This window comes from Coturnix japonica, chromosome 24, assembly GCF_001577835.2.
Source record: "Coturnix japonica isolate 7356 chromosome 24, Coturnix japonica 2.1, whole genome shotgun sequence".
Lineage (NCBI taxonomy): Eukaryota > Metazoa > Chordata > Aves > Galliformes > Phasianidae > Coturnix > Coturnix japonica.
This window is the reverse complement of record NC_029539.1, coordinates 137,108-156,434: the sequence shown is the minus strand read 5'-3', so window position 1 is coordinate 156,434 and position 19,327 is coordinate 137,108. Positions and strand designations below refer to the sequence as shown.

Genomic DNA, 19,327 nt, shown 5'->3' with positions numbered 1-19,327 from the left:
CGATGGATGGATGTGGGAAGCAATGGCCACTGCTGCACACCCAACAAACTGGGAGGAAAGAGAGGAAAGGTGACGGGGAATGAGAAGCAAATCCCCAGTTTGGCAGCAAAACATCATCGAGCAGTTAGAGCCACAGAACGTCCAGAGCTGAAATGACCCACAAGGATCACTGAGTCCAACTCAGTTTGCTGGGTACATGTGAGACTGAGCTCTGCCTTAATTGCAATAGGAGGACGGGGAAGGCTGAAATACACACCTAAAGCAAAAATCACAGTGTGACACACACACACACAGGCTTATTGCAAAACCAAAGGCTTTTTTCCTTTCTTCCTTTTTTTTTTCCCACCTTCTGCCCTTTCTTGCTGCAGCTCTCAGTTTTTCCGGCGTGAACCAAAGCCACGTGCTGCTGCAGCTGGGCCTGGAAAATGTGAGCAGCCCTGGCTGCAGTGCTGGGAGCACCGGAGCCAAAGGCCAGGAATTGCTCATCTGACCAGGATTTCAGAGACCAACAGGAGGGCAGCATCCCTGTGTCCATCACAGCACCCGTGCACAGAACAGCTCGTGCTCCTCTGCTCGTGAAAATCGGGATTGCAGGGCACATGAAGTGGTGCTTCGGGCACACACGAGGGGCAGCACTGAATTCCCCTCTAGCAGCCATGCCCAGGTGCTCTTCCATCCGTGACCCGCAGTGCTGAGCTCTGAGCTGTGCCAGGAAGGGCTGCGCTGCCTTTGGAGCAATGCTGGCTCTGCAGAGGTGAGGAGGTGGTTTGGGCACAGCCCGTAATTACCCGCACAAGGAGCAGCCGGCGGGCACTGAAGGGCTTTTTAATTAGCAGCCAAAGGCAAAGTGGGACTCAACAGCGGGAAGCTGAAGTCAGCAAAGTCAAGGTGGAAATCAGAGGCCAGTTCTGTGCCAGCGAGAGTAATTAAACGCCAGCAGAGCACGGCGTGAGGAACTGCCGTCACTCATGGACCTTAAATCACGACCTGGAGATTCTCCTGCACTGGGCACTGGAATCCCAGCGGCGGAGCAGCCCCGCTCCTTCCTAATGAGCAGGCAGAGGTTGGTGCAGGGCAGGCTGTCCCAGCAGCCCACGAGCAGCTTTCAGCCCACTGCTGTCACTGCCAGCAGCCCAGGCGTGGGGGTTCTCTTGCTGGGGTTTATTTCCAGGGAGAATCCTCACACTTCTGCTTTTAGGGCTTTTTTAGCACTTCAGCTGCTTTGCTACAGCTTCCCTATTTGTGGGACGTGACGCCAGCAGCGAGGGCTTGGGAACTGCTTGCTGCCATCAGTGTCATTCAGCTTCAGAATCTCCCACAGTGCCAACACTGGTGCTGCATAACCAGGAGCAGAACACAGGGAGCATCCCAACCCACCCACACCTGGAGGGGGAACCTCCCAAAAAGCAGCTTTTAATAACACCAAAATGCTGCAAACCTCCCATTCCTGGAGAGGAGATGAAGACTGGGACAAGGTTTCCTCCAGAACGTTTATTAATGTTAAAAAAGAATAAAAAGAACAGCTTGTGAATATTATTCAGTAAAAATCAACGCCCCAGCTTGGCCACCTGGTTTATTGCTATGAAATGGGATCCATTCCTCGTGGACTGTCCCTCCGTGCTGCTGAAATAAAACCAAGTGCAGGAGCCACCCTCCCTCCTTGGAAAATACAAAATGGACAAGAAAAGGTGTGAACTCCAACCAACCGAGGCCTCCGGCTGCACCTGAGATAGTTGGGCTCAGAGGGATAACGGAGTCATTAAGGCTGGATGAGGCCTCTCGGATCCCTGAGCCAACCAAGCAGCTCCATCTCCTGTGCCTCCCACTTCCACTGACAGCAGAATGGGACCATGAGGCCGCTCGGTCCCACAGCTCCCAATGCTGACATCCCTGCAGAACAGGCTCCCGCTGCAGCGTCACCTCCAGCAGCGCAGCGGCCTGGCGTGGATGGGCTCCAGGAGGTGCATCCCCAGCAGCAGCACGCAGCCCACCAGCAGCAGAGCCATGAACACCAGCAGCACCAGGCGGCCCACCACGAAGGTGTCCACGATCTGCGGGCAGAACACAGCGTTACAGCCCCATCCCTGTGTGTGGGAGAGAAAAGGGACTGCGGGAGATGTTACAGCAGGAGGAGACTGCTGGGGTTCCACTACAGCATCCCGGGTCACAGGAATCTTTGGGTGTGAAAAAGGAGATTCTTAACAAGGCAGATGTACGGATGCTCCAGCATCAGCCTCGGATCAGGGCTGTGCTCCCAGCCCTGCGGTGCAGGAGGCTCCGACACACGCTCAGCCCCGAGGTGCCGCACTGACGGTCTCCTGTGGATGCTGCGGTGGCTCCTTCAGCACGTTTCACTGTTTAATTAGCCAATTAAGCAGGGCTTGGTTGCAAAGAGCCCGTGTCATGTATTATGTATAGACAGGGGAAGCCCGGCCCGACGGGGGAACAAGGACACGAGCCAGACGGTGAGAATGGACCCCACGAGCCCTGCGGCCCCGACACGAGCCCTGCGGCCCCGCGTGGATGGCAGCGGGTGTCACGGGGGAGAAGCACAACACACAGCGCTGTGCGGCACGGAGCAGCATCGGGGCAAGGACCGCCCTGCAGCTGTAACAGGGGAAGGTCGGGCCGGGCCGCCCGGGGGCTGTGGTGGGTTGTGGGCTCGGATCCCATCGCCGTGTGCCGGGTCTCACCTGCGGTCCCGGTCCCGGCCCGGCGGTGCCGTCCTCCCGCGGGTACAGCAGCAGCGCGGCGCTCAGCAGAGCGGCACACAGCGGAACCGGCAGCGCCCACAGCCTGAGGGTATGGAGAGGGCTCAGCGGAGCACACGGCAACGAGACCCCCTACATTACAGCCCATACATCCCATTACATCCCATTACATCCCATTATAACCCCATATAACCCCATTACATCCCATATAACCCCATTACATCCCATATAACCCCATTACAGCCCATTACAGCCCCGTACAGCCCATTATAGCCCAGTACAGCCCATTACAGCCCATTACAGCCCCCTATAGCCCCCTATTACCCCCCGTTACCGCGTGGCGCCGTGTGCCCGTGCCAGCAGCAGGCAGAGCAGCAGCGCAGCGCCCCACAGTCCCGCCAGCAGCACCGCGCCCGGCCCCACCGCCACCGCTCCGGCCATGCTGCCGCGTCTTCTGCCTGGCAACCGCGCCGCTTCCGCCCAATCGGCGCCGCCCGCCGCGCTCTCCGCGCTTCCCATTGGCTGAAGGGAGGGGGGCGGTCTCGAGGCCTTCCCCGCGCCGTTCGGTCCGTCCATGCGGGGCGGTGCTGGGTGGGCGCCGGGAAACCCCGGGATCCGTTAGTGCTGGGCGGGGGGTCGTACCGGCACCAGGGGGTTCATGGGGACAAGGCCCGAGCTCAGCACGGAGCGAGCCCGTAAGCGGCTGCGTGGCCAAATGCAGCGAGACCCGCGTTGTGTTTGTGCTGCTCCTTCGTGAGCCCCGAAACACATAAAATAAAAGGCAACAGGGAAAAGAACCCGAGGAGAGGAGGAAAAACCGCTTGTGAATTGCAAAAGGTGGAGAGCAGCGAGAATGGAAGTGCTGCATGGGGGAAACACATGGGGGCTTCTGCACGGGGACCGAGTGGGCAGCAGCGGCAATGAGCACTGAGCGCTGCTAACTGTGCACGGCTTAGAGTGCACAGCTAATAGTGCACAGCTCACAGTGCACAGCTAATAGTGCACAGCTGACAATGCACAGCTCACAGTGCACAGCTAATAGTGCACAGCTCACAGTGCACAGCTGACAATGCACAGCTCACAGTGCACAGCTGACAGTGCATGGCTAACAGTGCACAGCTAATAGTGCACAGCTCACAGTGCACAGCTCACAGTGCACAGCTGACAATGCACAGCTCACAGTGCACAGCTGACAATGCACAGCTAACAGTGCACAGCTAACGGTGCACAGCTCACAGTGCACAGCTGACAGTGCACAGCAATCATTGCCAGCAAAGCACGGCTGGGTCACGCAGCATCGCCCAGCAGCGCTGCCCAGCAGGGGCTGCCAGGGGTCCCAGCTGCAGCCCGGGGGCACCTGGTCCGACACAGGCTCTGTCTCTTTCTGGCTGTACCCGCACAGCTGTGACGGCAGCACCGCGCTGTGTCCTGCGCTGCACCTGGAGATGCCAACACGAGGCTTCTCATCCCCAGAACAGGATAGATGTGAAACAAGGAGAACAGAAGAGCCTCCCCCAGCCGGACCAGCGCGGCTTGGTGTTATTTGTGCCCCAGGACGTGAATTTCATAGTGTCTGCTGGAAATACCCCATCCCCGTCCATGCCCAGAGCTGTGGGCTCTGTGTCCAAAGAGGAGAATGGCACCATCCAGCCCCAGTCCGCAGTGTGGGCTGGGTTATCCAATACGAGGAGCGGGCGCTGATGCAGGTCTGTCCTACCCCTGATTTAAAGACGGCTGAATTGCTAAATATTTTTATTAGCAGCAAATTTGTGGCTTGCTGGAACTAATTTCACGCCCAGTAGATATGGAGCTTAAGCTGGGGATGGCGTTAAATTGCTCCGTGGTACGGGTGTGTGAGCCCTTTGGGGATGCTGCTGGATGGGAGCAGGTGCCAGGGTCCCTTTGGGGCATCGTTTTGGGTTGGCAGCTCTGGGGCTCAGCTCCACAGCGGGAAACGTGTCTGTAAAATGCAAAAGTCTCATAGGTGCAGCTTTGCTTTTGGAGGGGCTGAGCTTGCTGCAAGCACAGAGGAGTGAGGCTGGGAAGATGCTCTTTGTGTTGTAGGGAAGCATTTGGTGTATTTGTGGTATTGGGGGCATTGCAAGCAGCAGCACCCCGTGGGCAGGCACTTGCCTGGGTGCAGCTGGGTCGGGTGCAGGGCGATGCTGTGGGCTCTGCTTACAGCCCTAAATGCCCATGGATGTGAGTGGGGGCTGCTCGATCCCTGCCCCGGCATCTCCCCAACGTCACGCACAGATCGGCCAGGGGATGAGTTGCCCTTTTCCAAAGAGAATCACTAATGAAAGAAAGTTAAAATAATATAGGAGAGTTCATAATGGCTCCGGTGGGGATACAGCTCTCTCGCAGGAACCCATTTCGTATTATCTTTCTCCTGCTCATGGCGGAAATCAATTTTAATAGCGGTGACAGGAAATGAGGATGTAAGACTTCAAATAGAACAAATCCTGCGACGCTCAGAAATAATAAAATGGGATATGAAGTCACTTTTTAAATAAAAAACTTGATCTTGTCAAGAGAAAACGCGCCTTAAAGCAGCCAGATGTGCTGGGGTTGGGGGACAGAAGTGGTTCTCAGCGCTGGGTGAGGTTTCCCCCATGATCACAACCCTGGGCAGCAGCACAGCCTGAACCTGGACTCCTACTGCTCTCTGGGATCTTCTTTTTGCTGTCTGACCTCATCCAGAGGTAAAGGGGAGAAAAGAAAACCTGCAGACACGACATCTCGAGGTGTCCGTGTTGCCACATCCCATAGAACAAAGAATAGGAACGTGGTCACTGCTTCTGTTGTTGCTCCAGGACCTTTTCCAGCCCCAAGTGCCACATGCAGAGCATTCGATGGAACTCCCAACGCTTAACTTTAAGTGGCTCATCATCATTAGATCTTTCCGTATTCCTCATAATGGCGTTAATCACGGGCCACTCATTAGATTTTAATGTGGCTGTAATATGTTCATCCATTGTCATTCAAGTGCAATTTGGCTCATGGAAGGGCTGAGCGGTGTCACTGGGGCTTGATGGCAACACCTTGAGTTCCCCTGCCTTGTCAGTCAACAACCAGGTGCTTTTTGGTCTTCAGAAATCAAACGGTGGGTTTTCAGTGCCTTTGGGTTTATATCAGATCAATCACATTGGGGACATCGGAGCTGACAGCTCACGGCTTTGTCCCATCACACATCCTGGATGGGGTCACAACTCCTGGGGACTCTTCCAAAACCCCATGTTGGAACCTGGGCAGACAATCAGAAGTTGGCTCATCAAAGGCCTCCTGTGACTGCAGTGCAAAGCCCCGGTCACAGCAGGGACTGTGAAAAAGCAGAACCAAATCTTTGCAAACTTTCATGGGTATCATTTCAAGAGAGATCAAAAAAATGACACTAACGTCGGGATGTAAAGCTACTCAAAATTCAAAGTTTATAGTCCATCTGTCTCTTTGCTTCAGGGAGCCTGTATTAAATTTATTGCTAAATAAAACAAATAAGCCTAGCAAAAATCGGCACCAAAATCTGCATACACAGATGAGAATTAGCACACGACTCGTGCTATGATGGCTGATTCTCAATTTGCATCTTTAAGGAGTTGTGACCAGAGCTGCATCTCCTGTGTCCCTGTGGGTTGGGTGAGCCCCCAGCATGGACCGAACCCAAAACGCTGCAGTTTGAGCCCAAATCCAGCGGGCTGCAGCAGCACAGAGCGTGGATGGGAACGGCGGCTGGGAGACCCCGAAGGAGCAGCAAGACTTTATTACGGCTGGAAATTAAACATTTAAAAGCAGCAAGTTGGCAGTGGGGATTTTCTAATAAAAGCCATCTCGCCTGCCATTTACTCAGCACTTCCATCCAAAAGGACCCCAGCATGCGTTCCCAACTCAGCAAGGTGTCATTAACCCCTGGCTGGCCGATGGATGCCTCTGGATTATTGATAAAGCCTTCATTACATCCCCCCTGCACTTACCCATTCGGGGCTGTTGGGTCTATGGGCTGCCATGAGGATGTGCAGAATGCACCGTGCCTTCTTGCTATTTGTTTTCCAGCAGCAAACAGTGCTGTTATGTTGCTGCCATGAACCTTTTGGCTTTGATCTCCTCTTGTTCCCAGGAAAGTTGTGAGCTGGGATAATGTTGTTGAGGGGGATGGTTATTATCTGAGCAGTGGATATCTGAGCAGTGGTTACCTGGTGGTGTACAGCAAATGGAGGGAAATCAGGAGCCACCCTGGGTGTGTTTCATGTCAGCCATTTGGGGCTCACCATCCACTTTCCCATTGTTTTAACATCTATTGCTTAATGATTTGCCCCTCTCCTCCCCTACACATATTTCAGGGGATTTCAGCATCTCCCATCACACCCCATCACGGCGGATGGAAACCCAACACCAGCTCCAACGCAATCTTGGAAGGAGAGCTGAATTATTTACGGTGCAGTGGTCAAACAGCAGAGTAAAGCACCAGGCCTGGGGTGACTTCGTGTCTCCTGCAGCCATGTAAAAATGTAAATACGCCAAGTTCTCTGTGTCGCTGCTCTTGCCAAATGTTTAATATTTTAGTAAAGTTGCTCTGAGTGCTCTTGCCACTTCGCACAAGGAACTCGGCGTGCTCTTGAATAAGTGCTAATTAGTTTGCTCTAATTGCATATTTACAACTTGGAGTGCACAAAACACAGCCTTGGTGTGGGTGTGTGCTGCAAAGACCCTATTTTTGCCAAAAGGATTTAATTTTAGGGAGGTTTCCATTTCCTGATGTGGGATGGGGAGGTTTGAGCAAGGACTGGGGGCTTGGATTCCCTTGGCAGCATCACCCTATGGAGGAGAAGATGTATTTGATATCAAAGTGAGCGTGTGTGATATTAAATGGAGTGTATTCTGTATCAAAGCATGTGTACTTGATATCAAATCTGGGTGTATTTGATACAAAGCTGCTGGAAATTTGGGAGGAGTTTGCAGTGAGAGCCGATGAGGTGCTGGGTTTGCAGGGCAGCGCTGTGTCCCACTGTGCAAACATGAGGTCCCAGTCCCAGAAAGGCTGGGGTGAGTTGGTAGGGCAGAGATGGGATTGTAGGGCAGAGATGGGATTGTAGGGCAGAGATGGGATTGTAGGGCAGAGATGGGATTGTAGGGCAGAGATGGGATTGTGGGGCAGAGATGGGATTGTAGGGCAGAGATGGGACTGTGGGGTGTTGCTGGGATGGGGAACAACCCTGAAATATTGGGAACTGACAGCAGAGTTGTGGATCAAAATACAAATGGGGCTGCTGGGAAGGCGATGCTGGAAACCTTCCCTCAGCACCCATTTTCTGCCTGTTTTCCACCACTTTCACTAATAACAGCACAGTGATCCCACTGCCCCCAGATGTGGGATGAGCTTTATGTGCACCTCGGTGCATCCATCCCATCCTACACAGCCCCAGAGCCCCAGCCCTTCCTCCCCAGGCCCTGCGTGGGGCTGAGCTCAGCTGTGGGGCCGCTCCGCTGGGTGCTGCCAATGGAGCAGCGCTGAGGGTGGGATGAGCACCCTGACCCCGATTTGTGCTCCAAACCCAAACCAACATAGAACCCCCACAAATCACTGCCCCAGGACTTATGGGCTGTGTGGGCTGTAGTCAAAACACACGGAAACATGTGGAAAAACTGAAATTTCACTGCGTTTCTCCCCTTTCGCTTTTGTTTTACTTTGTGAGGAAGGAAAGATGGGCAGCCTGCGAGACTTCAACCTTATTGTGCGACTCAGCGGAGGGAGCCGGCAGTTCTGAGCCGGGCGGTGCTGGGGGCGCCGGCTGCAATTCAGTCTTTCTCAGCAATAAGTCGAATGTCAGAAGTTTATTTCCAGGAGCGCGGAAATAAAACGGCTCAAGGCGGCCCTGAGGCTCCCAGCCCGACGTCCGCAGTGGCTCCATTTGCTCCCGGTGCCCCCGGTGCCCATTGTTCCAGGTTTCCGCGCCGCTTCCAGCGACCCCCGGTGCCCTCGGTGCTGCCAGCGCGGCCTCGACGGAGCTCAGCGCCCAGCTCAGCACCCAGCAGCACCGAGCAGCGCCCAGCTCCGCACCCAGCTCCGCACCGCGCAGCGCCCGGCAGCACGTGCCCCGTCCGCTCCCGTCGGAGCAGCTCGTGGGGCGCATCGGGGCGGGCGCGTGTCTCGTCTCGCGTCGCTCCGGTTTGTGGGCGGGCTGCGGGCGTTGCCGCGCGTTGCGGGCGGTTCGGTGCGCGCTGGTGGGCGGCGCTGCGCGCGGCGGGGCCGGGCGGGCGGCAGCGCTGTCGGGCTGTCAGGCCGGTGCCGGTGTGATGAAGATTGGCGGCAGGTAGGCGCTGTCACTCAGCGGCGGGGCCGCCGCGCGGGGGCGGGCGGAGCCGAGCGGACAAAGCGGCCCCGGGCGTTGGGGCACGTGCGGCGGGTGGCGGCTCCTCCGCGCCCTCCTCTCCCTCCTTCCCTTCCCTCTCCTCCCGTTTTTGCTCCGGTGCGGGAAGTAACTTGTTCCGCTGCGGCGCCGTTTCCCCCCCCGCGTCTCCCGGTGCGCGGCTCCCGTTGGCGGTGCGTAGCGGCGGGGGGGCGGGAGGCGCCCCCCCCCCCCCCTCCATTCCTTCCCTTCCCCCTCCCCCGGTCATTGCAGCGCTGTGCGGCCGCGCGGTGCTCGTAGCGCCGGGGCCGTTCCCCGCGGGGCCGCGTTGCGCTCCGGCTGGGCGCGGATCCTCACGGTTCGTGCCGGTCGTTGCAGCCCTGGGCCCCCCGAAATCCCTCCGGCGGTTCCCGTGCCCCAACTCGGCCCGTTGCAGCCCCCCCGCCTCGTGCGATGCTCCCCGGCTGCTCGCGGTCCCGGCAGCCCGCTGCGATCTTCCCCCGGCCCCTTGCTGTCCCCCACAGGGGCTGCGTTGCCCCCCATCCCGTTGCCCCCCATCCCGTTGCATCGCGCTCCAGCCGCGTGCAGTTGCCGTACCCCGTTGCAGTCCTCCTGTTCTTTGCGGTGCATCCCAGCAGCCTGCAGCCCGGTCGGCCCGTTGCAATGCGCCCCGGCTGCTCGCAATACCACTATGGTACACCCCGGCTGCACGCAGCCCCATTGCGGTGCATCCCATCAGTCTGCAGTCGCCCAAAGCCGTTTCAGTCCTTCCTGGCCCATTGCAATGCTCCCCAGTCACTTGCAGTTCCTCTGACCCATTGCAATCCCGTCTTTTGCCGTGCACTCAGCATCTTGCAGTCCCCCAGTCCTTTGCAATGCATCCGTGCTGCTTGCAACTCCCCCTGCCCCGTCCCGTTGCAATGCACTCCAGCTGCATGCAGGCACCCCAACCCACTGGAATCCCCCCTGGCCCGTTGCAACCCTTCAGCTCTTTGCAACATACTCCAGCTGCTCGCCGTTCCCTGAACCCATTGCAATGCCTCCATCCCATTGCAGTGCACTTGGGGTGCACCCTTGGAGTAACACACAGAGCTGTGGAGCACCACTCCAAAAGCACCACCCTGCCCAGTGCCGGGACCCCTGGCCGACCACCAGCCCAGGGCTGAAAGGCTCAAACACCGTTTTTGCATCTTTTTGCTGCCCTGCTCTCCCGCTCCCCTCCCCGAGGTTTGTGTCTCTGCTCTTTGTTTGGGTATCGGCCCCATAACAGTTGGCTGGGGATGTAGACTGGGGCTCCCAGCCCCTTTTGGGGTTTTTATCATTTATTTTCCTCACTTCATTGAAACTTTCCCTGCTGTGTTTTCCCAAGTTTTGGATTTTATTTCTCAGCCCTTTTTTAAAGAAAACACAAAAATTCCCATTTTTGGGACTGTTTTTGGGTTGACTGAGGCACAAAACCCAAATAATGCCCATAGGAGGGGCACATTCCAGCACTTTGGGGTGGGTGGAGGGAGACATTGGGATTCCCCCCGTTTTCCTCCCACTCCCTGTTTACCCAACTCCTCCTGCTGAGGTTTCCCTTATTATGAGGGGCAAAAGTTAATCGACCGCATCCAATTATGGGTGGGGAGCACCGGTGCAGGCAGCAATGGGGGAAGGACCCGCATTTCTCTGCTGTTGCACCCAACCCACATTTTAATCCACATATTAATTTTTGGTCGCACTTCAGCCCACGTTTCAGCATCAATATCTGCGTTCATATTGCAATATTGCTGGCTTAGAAGCTCCGGCCCTGACCAGACCTCCTCACTTTGCAGGTTTTTTTGCTTTCCCAGGGAACTTTCTGATGGCTGAGCAGTCCCTGCCCCGCCGCCCGCCTGCGCCGCCCGTCCCAACCACAGCAGATCTGCAGGAATTGAGCGTCCATCCCCCTGACGTGGCCGATGTGCAGGTGTAGGTGAGCAGAGTGCAGCGCCATGGGCTTGGCTTCCCCCAGTATCTCCCTGCAATGCTGTGATGATGTGGCTGAAAGTTCTTTTTGACCGTGGTTGGGTGGATGGATGGGGAGGTTGGAGGCGGTGCATGAAAGTATGGTGTAAAAATATACGGGGCTCAAAGTGGTGCTGCAGTAGGAAACACTGATTGAAAATGTCCAGCTTTGGGTTTTTGGGCTGAGTGCTCTCCTGGATCTCTGTGCTGTGGTTTTGCTACTTCTCCCCTTGCAGAAATACTGAGTGCAAACAACTAAATGCATTTTCCCATAGTTTTCCTAAGGTCTGCTGTGCAAAAAAACCCCAAAGATTGGTGCTCTCTGGGGGAAAAAATCATTTTGGTATCACAGGTTTTGTCTAAGCGCTGCCACTTTCTGCTTTCTGACTGCACTTTTTGGGTCCAATTTGTGCTTTTTTGGTGGTGTTTTTGGTTAAGCTCTGGGGTTGGTGTTAACTTGCAGCTGTCCCACGTCCCCACTGGTGGCTGTTGTTGGGAACGTCTCACAGAGGGCTGAGCGCAGAGCAGCTTTTCCCCTAATGAGAATTGCAATTGGAATCCTGTTAAGAACAAACGGCCGCTAATTAGAAAAAAATTATTTTGCGGCATCATTAGCCCAGAATGTGAAGATTCTGCCTCAACGCGGCAGCGCTGGGGGAAATGGGCTTAATCCTTGCAGGGACACGGTGCCGGGGGATGCTCCAGGTGGAAAATCCAAGGGAGAATCCCACGGGATGGCCCCAAAGCGCAGCTGGAGTGGGACGGCCCCGCAGCTGTGTCAATACAACGGGAATTCGGCCTTGGCTCCGCGCTTCCCCCTCCCCTCCTCTGCCAATAACCTCGTGTTGGGCTCCAGCGTGCGCTGATAAACTTAAATTGGTGTTGGTTCGCTCTGTGTGAGCGCCGTGAGGTGCAGGGCTGCGTCTGGCGCAGCAGGGAGTTTTTTTCAATGTAAAACAAAAATAAGGGCAAAAAGTGCCTTTTTGGTCATCGCTGCTGGGCGATGCGGCGCTGCTAACGAGATGCAGATGCTGGAGGTAAAACCGGGCTGACGCTCACGACCCTTCAGTGAGTGTGGGAGCGAAATCGCCCTGAGCCGGCCATTCCAATGGGAATTCTGGGGTCACACGGAGAATTGTTCCCAGTTACAGCCCGGCCTGTTTGCATCGCGCAGCACCAGGTGGGCATCGTGCAGCACAAGGCAGAGGGAGTGCAGGGGAAGGGCTGCGTGCAGCCACGCACTGATCCTCTCTACCCAAAGCCCTGTGTCCCACCAGGAGCTGTAACCCCACATCCCAACACACAACCACAAATCCCATCCCAACCCGTATCCCAACCTGCATCCCAACCCTTCCCAAATTCAGGAGGGCAGCTGCAGTGCAATACGATTGGAGTGCCTCAGGAAAGTGCCACCAGCTCCGTTATGTGCGTAGCTTTCAACTTTAATAAGGTGTTGCAAAAACTATGAAAATAGTTATAACTAAAACCACATTTTTTCGGCTCACGCTGGCTCTGTTCTGCGTCCCTCGGCCACAATGTCTGCCTTTGTACACCTCCATAAAGCTGTTGGAGCACAGTGAGGAATGGCAGCGGGGCAGGATGGGGGTTAATGGACACGATGTGGATATCCGAAAATCCCAGGCTGGGTTGGAAGCGTTGCAGGCAATGTGTTTTATTTCTCTTTCAAAACCAGGATTTGGGGCATTAAAAATCGTATCGCACGGGCTCAGGAAGCTGACCTGAAATCCCCCCAAAAATCAGAAGGTGTTGAAACTGTTGCTGCACGTCATCCCCTACTGTAGGGCCGGTGGGTTTGGATGCCTTGCTTTGTTGGAAGGTGCTTTATAGGTCTGCAAAGCCCTTACTGTGGTTATCAGCACCACCCCCAGCTTCCTCCCCTGTCCCCAAAATTGACATTCTGGCACTCTGGTCTCCTCATCTTCCCTACATAAGAAGACTCCAGGGCACAAAGTGTTTGGTCTTTTTTTTCACCCCCCCTATTTTCCACTTTTGAGCATCCCAACGAGTAGAGCTGGAGAACAGATACAGCAAATCCCACTGCAAAACGAGCGGGCTGCTTCCGTGCTGAGCACCCGGGGGGCGGCCAAGGTTATCTCAAGGTGGGATCGCGTCGCTCCCCGCAGCCCTTCCCGCTGGGATCTACTTCGGGGGCTGGGAGTATCCCAGGAGCCGGGGCTGTTATCTCTGCATGCATCGTGCATTGCACTCTCAGAATTAATTGCACGGGCTCACAGCATCATCTCTGTCCTGCTGCTTGCACATCCATGCACTGAGCTGGGGAGGGCTCAGCACACCCAGCAGCAGTGCCTCTGTCCCTGCCCTGCTTTGAGTTTTGCTACAGAAACAGAGTTTGCAAAACAAAGGAGTGTTTTCCCATCCCTGCAAACCTTCCACCTTCAACCAGCTACGCACCGTGCTGCTCCCCCAATACAAGTTGCAAGCATTCTTGTTGAATTTTCCTGCAATGCTCTTTTTGCAAACCCCTCTTACAGCATGTCCCTTTGCAAAGGCCCCTTTACAGCACCCAACTTTGCAAACTCTTTAAGCTAAGCCATCCTTGCAAACTTTCTTTGCAAAGCCCCCATTGCAAACATTCCCTTTGCAAAGCCATCACTCCAACACACCTTTTCCAATACCCCCTGTGCAAAGCTCCCTTTATAGCACCCAACTTTGCAAACTCCATTGCAAAGCCCCTGTTGCAATGACCTGTTTTCCACTGCTCCCTCTGTAAAGTCACATTTCCATCGCCCTCTTTGTAAAGCCCCCATTGCAAACACCCGCTTTGCAAAGCCCCCCATTTTAAAGCTCAGTTTGAAACACCCCGTTTGCAAACACCCATCTTGCAACGCCTCATTTGCATCAATGTTTTTGCAGAGCCCCCATTAGCAAAGCTCCCATTGCAAACACCCGTTTGCAGAGCCTGCCATGTTGCCCCTGGTGGTGCATTTTGCCCCCTCCCCACTCTGGTGTGAGCCATAGGGGCAGCAGTTTGGCCCCGCTCCAGCGCTGGGCTGGGACACACAGCACCCTTCATGAAACCAGACAGAATTAAACCTTTTGTTTCCTGTTTGCAGCCCGCCTTGGCTGAGGCCGGGAGCGCTCAACAAACCCTCCTTTGTACTAATTTAATTAATCGGGGCGGCGAGGATGAGAGCGGGGCTATAAATACTGCCCCTTCCCAGGGGCAGGAGGGGATCACACGGTATCATTGCCAGGTTGGTGACCCCACAGCACCACAGTGGTGCCATGTGGGAGTGCAATTTGGGAGGAAAAAGGGGATTTTTGGGAAAAGCACCATGGGACAGAGTCACTTTTGCAGTGCTGCTGTTGCACTTCCTCCTCCCAGAAGGCAAATGTTTTGCCCCAGTGTTTGCAGAAGACAAGTTTGGGGTTGTGGACAACTGAGCAAAATGTGCTGGGAATGGGGTGGGGGATTTGGGTTTGGTGCAAAGGATGGACCCACGTGATTCTGCTTTGGGGTTTGGGGTGGTGGGTGGACAAACGCCTCCTGACCGCCTGCATCATTTCAGTGGGATATTCACTGCTCTCTATGCGCAGTCTGAGATTTTTCCACCTTTGCAAGTGATGAAATCAGAGAATGCAACACAAGGCAGCTCCCCATCTGCGTCCCCGTCATGTTGTGTTGGGCACAGGAGCTGTGGGTGATGTTCTGAGCTGCTGTTGTGTGGGGAATCCACTTCTGACCCCATTTTTGGGGCATTCTGGCAGCTTTTGCTAATTGTGCCACAGTTGTGTGTTACTGGCAGAGCCCCATCAAATCTCCCCAGATAAACCCAAACCAGTGGAGCTCGCAGAAGTGCTGGAGCAAAGCCAGCATTGGGGGTTAAGAGGTTAAACCCACACTTTGAGGAGGAATCCGACCCTATCCCAACTCCATCCAGAGCCAACATTCCCCATTCCCAGCTTTAGCTCCAATCCACTGCCCCATCCCTCAGCCCTGTAATGAGCCTACATTCAGCATCTGACCAAATCTCTGTGTGTTTGGAGCTCCTCTCGTGCTGCTCACTGCAGCAAGAAGAGCCAGCCATAGAAACCCTTTGGGTTAATGTGTGTAGCACTGGTGCTATTTCTGGTGGTTAAATGGGAGAGGGTTTGCCCATTTATTTTAGGACTGCTGGGTGATGTCACATGAAACCTGGAGAATTTGCTGGTGAAACATTATCTCAGCCTTAAAATAGCTGCACTATGGCACAGCCATGGGGCTGAGCCTGGGGTGAGCTGTGTGGTTGGGCTCCCAGCCTGAATTTAAGGGAAAAATCACTGGTTTGGTCCTTGGAAGGTAAAATGCAAAAGGAAAGATGTTTTTCCAAGCAGGGGCCTTTACTCCTGGCTCAGTCTGGGGGAAATCGCAGCAACAGGATTGGTGGTGGGAATAAGTGGTGGGGGGGAACTGTGCTGCACTCCATTGGGAAATCCCAAATCCAGCATGGAGGGTGAGCATCCCCCTGTTCTGTGCTCCTCCTGCCTCCGTTGCAATGTGAGCACGCTGCTGTTTCTCCCTCAGCATTCTGGGGGAAGAAATCAGGTATTCCCACTGGGAAGAGGCAGCGTTGGGTTTGCCACTGGGTGATGTGGATGTCCATCCTACCACATCGAAAATATGTCTGGTAATTCCTTAGTGAGAGCTGACGGGGATGGCAGCTCACTGGGATGTGCTGGAAATGAGCCCAGCGGCATTAAGAAAAACTGTTTTTTTCCCCATGTGTTGATGTTGGGGCAGTGGAAAGCTCTGATTTGCACAGTCCATCCCATACTTGGGATGTTTCAGAGTGCAGTGACATCCCCAGCCGTGTCGTGTCTCTATTTACACAACCCCTGGTAAATACTCCACATCCGCTTTTAATCCTGGTTTTCCTGGAATTTAAGGGCTTTGGTCACGCTGAAAGTTTCTGAGCAACGGTTCTTCATGCTGTTTTTTTCCTCCTAAAGGAGAAACGTGCATTTCCCCACCCCTCCCCTAAGGAAAGGGCTCACACACACCATTTTTGTTTAATGCGGGCAGAAATCCCACCAAAATGTTTAAGTTTCAAAATAAAACATCCAGAAAAGCCTGAATAAGGCCACCATTGGTCAGTATGTCTCTGCACAGGCGAGAGATGCTCCCCAAAATGTTGGGGCAGAATGTGGCTTTGCCATTGGAGCAGTGTGAGCACAGCGCAGCCCATTGGTGTGCCATTATTCTATTAGTTTCAGAGCTGGTGTTAAGTGGACATGATTCCTTCCCACGGACCATTAGTTGTGTTTTATTGCTGGCCTGATGGCCATTACCCTTTTTTGCCGGTGCCTTCCCCCATTAGGTTTGTACAATTAGCAAAACAGGAGTGCAGGGTGGGGAGTGGTGGGAGGGCTTCAGGGTGCTGCACAATGGGCAATGGAGCACTGTGCTCCTTGCAGGCTTTGGGGTGGTTATGGGATGGTTTTAGGGTTGGCCCATTCGATGGGAGCAGTTTCTTGGTGCATCACCCATAGGTCTGTATAATGTCATGCAGTGGGCACAGCCACGTAGGAAAAAAGGAAAACCTTTTGCATGCAGGGAGAATGCAGATAGTTTGCTCTAAACTCAGACTGAGGCAGGAGGTGGGAACGTGGTAAATGTGGCAAGCGTTTGCAGTGATGCCAGCATCAGGTGCTGTGCTCCTCGTGGGGTCTTTGGTGATGTCTACAAAAAATCAGTTCTGATGAGAGCACCTTCAGCTTTGTAATCAACGGTATAAATAACCTCTTCTGTGCGGGGAACCTCTCATCCTCGTTAGCCCTAATTAGAGCTGGGTTCGCTTCTCATCAGCAGGGGTTGGTGACCTCTGCTGGGGACAACCCGGGGACACGTGGCTGCACAGTGGGACTCCTGCGGACAAGGTGCTTTGCCCTGTGTAGGGATGGGGAACTTGTCTGTGCGATGGTTTCTGCCTTCTGCAGCGCCCCAGAAGGGAGTTCTGTTCTGAGCCAGGGAGCTGCCCTGCGGCTCTGGGATGCTGTGATTTAGGGGTGCTCTGTTTTGGGACATGCTGTGACTTGGGGGATGCTTGTGGACCAGCTGCCGGCACCGTGTGGTTCAGGCTCTGCTCCTGCAGCTGTGGGGCCACATTTATGGCTCTCCCCACCCAGATTCACACCTCTCCTCCAGCTCTGGGATCTGCCCCACTGCTGCGGGCTCAGATATCGCCGCTCTCCCCTCTCATCTGACAAACACCTCCCAGAGCAGTGTGGGTGTTTCTTTCCCTTTGCGTCGGCTGAAACCCGAACTTGTGTTTATTTCTGTTCCTGGTTGTCTCCCCGTGAACACAGCCCATCCCGCACAGCACTGTGCCCCCTGCATGGCATTGCTGTTGGAAACGGAGTCCTTTTGCTGCAGGCACCCAAAAATAGCCGGGGTTGGTGCTGAGCGGAGCATCCCTGTGCTGCACACAGCTTTCTGCCGCATTGCCCATGGAAATGCCCATGAAGATCCCAGCTTTGCTGCCCTCGTCTCCCTGGAATCGTAGAGCATTTCAGTTTTTATAATTAAAAGGTGCTGCTGAAGAGCACTGAGTGCATTGTTTGCAACATCTGCAAAATTTCCAACCCTCTTTGGCTTAAATTTTAGCAAAAAGCCCCAGTCTGCCTTTTCTTGCCACCTGCTGTTGACCGGACGTGCTCTGAGGCTTAATTGGGGTTGCTTAATTACCCACCGGCATCAGGTGGGTTGTTCCTTGGGGTGCATTGTGTGTAAAGGTCCATCCCTGGCAGCTGCCCCAGCGGTTGCCAACAAGACTGTGCGATCCCATAGGAGCTGGGTGATGGTTTGCTTTTCTTTGCATAGAGTGGCAAATACCCCAAAGATGTGGGAAATGGAAAATGGTCAGACTCTTCTTGAGTGGGTTGATGGTGGCGGGGAAGTGTTGATGATGGAAGAGAAGTGGGTGTGAGAACACCCCCATTTTGGGGCATTCCCTGCACTTGTGAGCTCTCCTCTCAGCATTGCGTGGGATTGAATGGGAAAAACAGTCCCCATTGCAGAAGAGATAAGAAATGGAGGTGGGAGAGTCAAAATGTGCCCAAGGGAGCAGGTTGCTGTATTGGGCTGGCCATGAATTTACTCATTTTGGGGGCGTCTTTTCCCTGTGCCTGCTGACACTACGGGGAGATGTTTTGCTTTCAGGGATTTCTTTTCCCTGCTCAGATGTATTGTTGGAGGTGAGCAACTCTGGCAATCACTGTTGAACAAGAGTCATAAAATGAGAAGCACCGCCCGGCTCTATATGAGCCCATGGCTGTGCTGGGTACCTATTTTTATGAGTTTTTTTTTTTTCTTTAAAATGATCCCGGAGTACTTCCTGGAAAACGAAGCCATGAATTGATGCTTTTTATAGGTCGCACCATAATGCACTAATAAAGCAAAGGTTAAGAGAACGGCCGTGTCCCCGTCCTCTCCTCCCGCCGGCTGTTAGAACAGCAGATTCTAAATCATGGCGACTTATGAAGTGCAGCTCATGGTCCCGTCAGCCACTTCAGCTCTCCCCATCGTGCCGTGCATCTCTGTACCACTGCCATCACCTCCCCATGTGCTGAACAAACCTTCCTGGTGAAACCTTTGCAAGCAAGAACATGAAATATTTCCAAATTATCCTTAAATTAGCCAGAAACAGCGTCATGAGTGGGAATGTGGCTCCTAAACGTGCTTTTTTTGTTGTTATTTTTTTGGTGCAAAGAAGGCATAAAATGGCATTGGGTGCTCACCAACTTGGGCGGTGGAAGAGTGGGGTTTGCATTCTGCAGAGCAGCCCTCAGGGTGAGCAGCAGTGGTTGCAGAAGGTCCCATCCCCACTGTGTGTTTGGTGCCCCAGGGGACCCCACCACCGCCCCGACCCCATCCCCACCTCACAGAGGCGATGGAGCTGCTGGAGTTCCTTTCTCAATTAATGGCTTTGTTTAATCATACCCCCTGTCCAGAGGAGTATTGTCTTACGGATAATTTCGTTTGCCTAACGAGATTTTGCTAATTAAATCTCCTTTCGGTCGGCATGGCTCTCCCTGCAGGATAGGGGAATGTTTGTGGATCTGCTGCCGGCTAAATAAACCTTTCCACTCCGCTACCAAAGAAAACACGGGGACTGCAGGAGCCAAACACTGTTTGCAAATTAATTATCTGCTGCGGCCCTGGCGAGGCGCTGTGCTGTGCAGGATGCTGCTGGCCATGCTGTGCTGTGCAGGATGCTGCTGGCCATGCTGTGCTGTGCAGGATGCTGCTGGCCATGCTGTGCT

At 54.3% G+C, this 19,327-nt stretch overlaps 2 protein-coding genes across 4 annotated transcripts in view; one reads left to right on the top strand and one right to left on the bottom strand.

Annotated features, from left to right (window-relative positions):
- Positions 1 to 1,472: 1,472 nt before the first annotated feature.
- On the bottom strand, positions 1,473 to 3,186 carry TMEM218 (transmembrane protein 218). The gene is made up of 3 exons (XM_015884105.2): positions 3,046 to 3,186; positions 2,694 to 2,796; positions 1,473 to 2,051 (listed from the first exon to the last, which is right to left on the bottom strand). Exons 1-3 carry the CDS (start codon positions 3,150 to 3,152, stop codon positions 1,917 to 1,919), a joined length of 345 nt encoding a protein of 114 aa, XP_015739591.2. The 5' UTR covers positions 3,153 to 3,186; the 3' UTR covers positions 1,473 to 1,916.
- A 5,707-nt stretch (positions 3,187 to 8,893) lies between these two features.
- The window catches only part of PKNOX2 (PBX/knotted 1 homeobox 2), a 91,066-nt gene continuing 80,632 nt past the window's right edge, over positions 8,894 to 19,327 (top strand). For 2 of the 3 annotated variants that reach the window (XM_015883803.2, XM_015883805.2), the window contains exons 1-2: positions 8,894 to 9,019; positions 10,891 to 11,012. The gene's annotated coding sequence lies outside the window, so the exon portion shown is untranslated. Of the gene's footprint in view, positions 9,020 to 10,872; positions 11,013 to 19,327 lie in introns of all 3 variants that reach the window. The other variant, XM_015883804.2, reaches the window with a different exon arrangement.